This window comes from Quercus suber, unplaced genomic scaffold (assembly GCF_002906115.3).
Source record: "Quercus suber isolate HL8 unplaced genomic scaffold, Cork oak 2.0 scaffold_479, whole genome shotgun sequence".
Taxonomy (NCBI): Eukaryota; Viridiplantae; Streptophyta; class Magnoliopsida; order Fagales; family Fagaceae; genus Quercus; species Quercus suber.
This window is the reverse complement of record NW_027069930.1, coordinates 303,358-306,422: the sequence shown is the minus strand read 5'-3', so window position 1 is coordinate 306,422 and position 3,065 is coordinate 303,358. Positions and strand designations below refer to the sequence as shown.

Below are 3,065 nucleotides of genomic sequence, written 5' to 3'. Positions count from 1 at the left end.
TGAAAATATCTTTATAATTATTTTTTTGCTATCAATAATAGGCTGTAACAACCTGTTACTTAGCATTATTTGTAAAAGTATTGTGAAAAATATTATGGACGTTGCATTTTTCTCTATTTTTTATTTCTTTTTCATCTGGTAAAAAAAATATTATTTTATTTATTGATTATAAATAACCCTAATGTTTAAAATTTGGGGGCCTTTGTTTACCTGGGGCCTTAGGCGACCGCATCTCTTGCTCCACCATTCAGCCGGCCCAGACTATCAAATAGCTCATTAGGTAGGATTGCAATTATCTTGTTATCATTTGTTTTAAGCTTATCATTATCTCTTATTTGAGATTCATTTTAGACTTTGTAAGGCTATATAAAGCATATGATTAATAATAGCAATCTATAACTTCTATAGGAAAAATTAATAGCAATAATGCTATTTGGAAGATTTGGTTTATCCTCGAAACTAGTGGTTGACCCATGTGATGCATCAAATAGTTAGCAAATGTTAAATGTTTTCACTTTGTTCAATGCTACCATTAGCAATATACCAATATATAGAGACAAAGGATCGAAGGAGAAAATATGGTTTTGGATGACAAATAATGGCAAACCGGTCACTCTTTTATTATCTTCTTCTTCTTTTTTTTTTTTTTTTTGGAAGGAAAATCATTATCATCTTATAAACAAGGCAAAGTATATTATATTATTCATATCATAACAATTTTACCCCCCAAAAAAAAAAAAAATTACATTGAAGTTTCAGATTATTTGGGTACCGTTCATCATGAATTTCATTTTACTGTTCAGGTACTAATTCGAAATTAGTGTTTTATGCTCAAGAGTTTGACCTTATTTTAATGACTATGCAAAAATATAAACCTCTTGTCTGTTGAATTGTGGCAGGATGGCATTGATGCCATTGAAGAAGTCATCTACCATATTGAAACATATGATGTAACGACCATTAGAGCAAGCACCCCTATGTTTCTTATGGCACGTAAAATTAAATCATTAGGGGTGAAGATGGTGATTTCTGGTGAAGGTTCAGATGAGATATTTGGTGGGTATTTGTACTTCCACAAGGCACCCAACAAGGAAGAGTTCCACCAGGAAACATGCCGAAAGGTACTACAACCTGTTATTCTGCATAGATTACTGATCCACGTGATTGTATTGTGAGAGATAATTGGTATCATTTTGTTCTTGTATGCAGATTAAGGCACTCCACCAGTATGATTGCCTAAGAGCTAATAAATCAACCTCTGCTTGGGGACTGGAAGCTAGAGTCCCTTTCTTAGACAAAGAATTCATTAATGTTGCAATGGCTATTGACCCAGAGTGGAAAATGGTATGGAATTGAGATTCAATAAATTGGGTTTGCCTTTTTTATTCTTTTTTTTTTTTACACGTGAGTTTTACCATACTTCAATCCATCACAGATAAAAAAGGGAGAAGGACGTATTGAGAAATGGGTTCTGAGGAAGGCTTTTGATGACGAAGAGCGTCCCTATCTGCCAAAGGTATTGCATAATGACTTCCCACCTTAATTATTCTTTTGGTAACTACATAACTAACATGTCTTGTTTGATCCCGTGCAGCACATTTTGTACAGGCAGAAAGAACAATTCAGTGATGGAGTTGGATACAGTTGGATTGATGGCCTCAAAGCACATGCTGCTCAACATGTATATTGGCTACTCTATGTTTCTTTTATTCTTTTTCATTTTCAATTTCAAGCTACATGATGTGATAAAACTGCCGTGGTTGATGACTAGTGCTCAACTTGTACTTTCAGGTGACTAATAAGATGATGCTTAATGCTGAACGTATTTACCCGCACAACACTCCCAACACAAAAGAAGCCTACTACTACAGGATGATTTTTGAGAGGTTCTTCCCACAGGTGTGACTAAATCAAAGTTATTTTACCCAGCAGATAAATATATTATGTGGTTGACATTGTGAACCAACTTGGTTATGCTTACCCTTTTCATTACTTGTAGAACTCTGCTAGGCTGAGTGTTCCCGGTGGAGCAAGTATAGCCTGCAGCACTGCTAAAGCTGTTGAGTGGGATGCTACATGGTCAACCAATCTTGATCCTTCTGGAAGGGCAGCTTTAGGAGTCCATGATTCAGCTTATGACAATCAGGTTCCCTCTGCCAGCAACAGCATACCAGAGATTATTGGTAATGTACCTCTGAAGATGGAAGTTAGCACTCCCGGAGTTGCAATTCAGAGTTAATAGTTCTGATAGGGGACAGGACTATATCCAAATTTGAGGCGTAAGTTTAAGCAATTACGAGACTTTGCATACCCTGCTTTATAAAGGGAATACATAATGTTAGGAAAGTATTCTATGGTCTTGTAAAGGTAATGTGTGTTCAATATATTGTACTTTCTCTGTCCCGAAGACATGCTTTTGAAGTGTGCTATGAATATATTTGTGTTATTTTAAAGAAAAGGTGGGAAATCTTCCTTCTTTTATCCGTGATAAGTGGGATGTTGTGGTTACATTTATCAGTCATTTCTAAATAGGGATGGCAAGAACTCTCCACCTTGTCTTACATGGGTTTTTCCCGCCTCGAAAAGACAAGGGGGAAGGGTGGGTTTTGCTTGCCTCGTCGCATCTCACGCTACATATTCTGAATGTGTGTGATAAGTTTGAGGTAAATAGCACTGATAAAAGATAATTTTGGTTGCATATGAGGCAACCAAACTCCTGAACGTGCGAGAAAAGAAGAGAATTAAGATTAATTTCCGCTTGCCTTTTACTTCTTTCCTTGCTATATTTAAATACAGCTTCTTCTGATACCAATTACAAATGATTACTAGATAAATCAAATAGTCATAACAATTGGCTAAACAATATCCTAATAACAACAAACTCAATCTCCTAAATAATAGAAAACCAACCTAATCTCATAAATAATAGGAATTCTTATTGCAATCAATTTGAAGTTTTGAACTAACAGAACATAAACATAGCAGATAAATCTTGTTTATTTAGGGTGTTTGAACAAACAGTTTTTAGTGTTTAAACACTAAAAATTGTAAGCCCCCAAAAAAAA

General features: G+C 35.2%; 1 protein-coding gene across 1 annotated transcript; it reads left to right on the top strand.

Moving 5' to 3' along the window:
• Positions 1 to 752: 752 nt before the first annotated feature.
• Positions 753 to 2,458, top strand: LOC112030079 (asparagine synthetase [glutamine-hydrolyzing]). Its single transcript, XM_065762900.1, has 7 exons — positions 753 to 803; positions 900 to 1,121; positions 1,210 to 1,344; positions 1,436 to 1,516; positions 1,595 to 1,681; positions 1,792 to 1,899; positions 2,000 to 2,458. The coding sequence occupies exons 2-7, from the start codon at positions 978 to 980 to the stop codon at positions 2,237 to 2,239; spliced, it is 795 nt and encodes a 264-aa protein (XP_065618972.1). The 5' UTR covers positions 753 to 803; positions 900 to 977; the 3' UTR covers positions 2,240 to 2,458.
• The last annotated feature ends 607 nt before the right edge of the window (positions 2,459 to 3,065 follow it).

Bases quoted from the DNA above. Each gene is read 5' to 3' on its own strand.
- LOC112030079 (XM_065762900.1), top strand. From the start codon at position 978: ATGTTTCTTATGGCACGTAAAATTAAATCATTAGGGGTGAAGATGGTG. The intron at 1,682-1,791 runs GTATATTGGCTA...TTGTACTTTCAG, and splicing joins AAGCACATGCTGCTCAACAT to GTGACTAATAAGATGATGCT. The intron at 1,900-1,999 runs GTGTGACTAAAT...CATTACTTGTAG, and splicing joins TTGAGAGGTTCTTCCCACAG to AACTCTGCTAGGCTGAGTGT.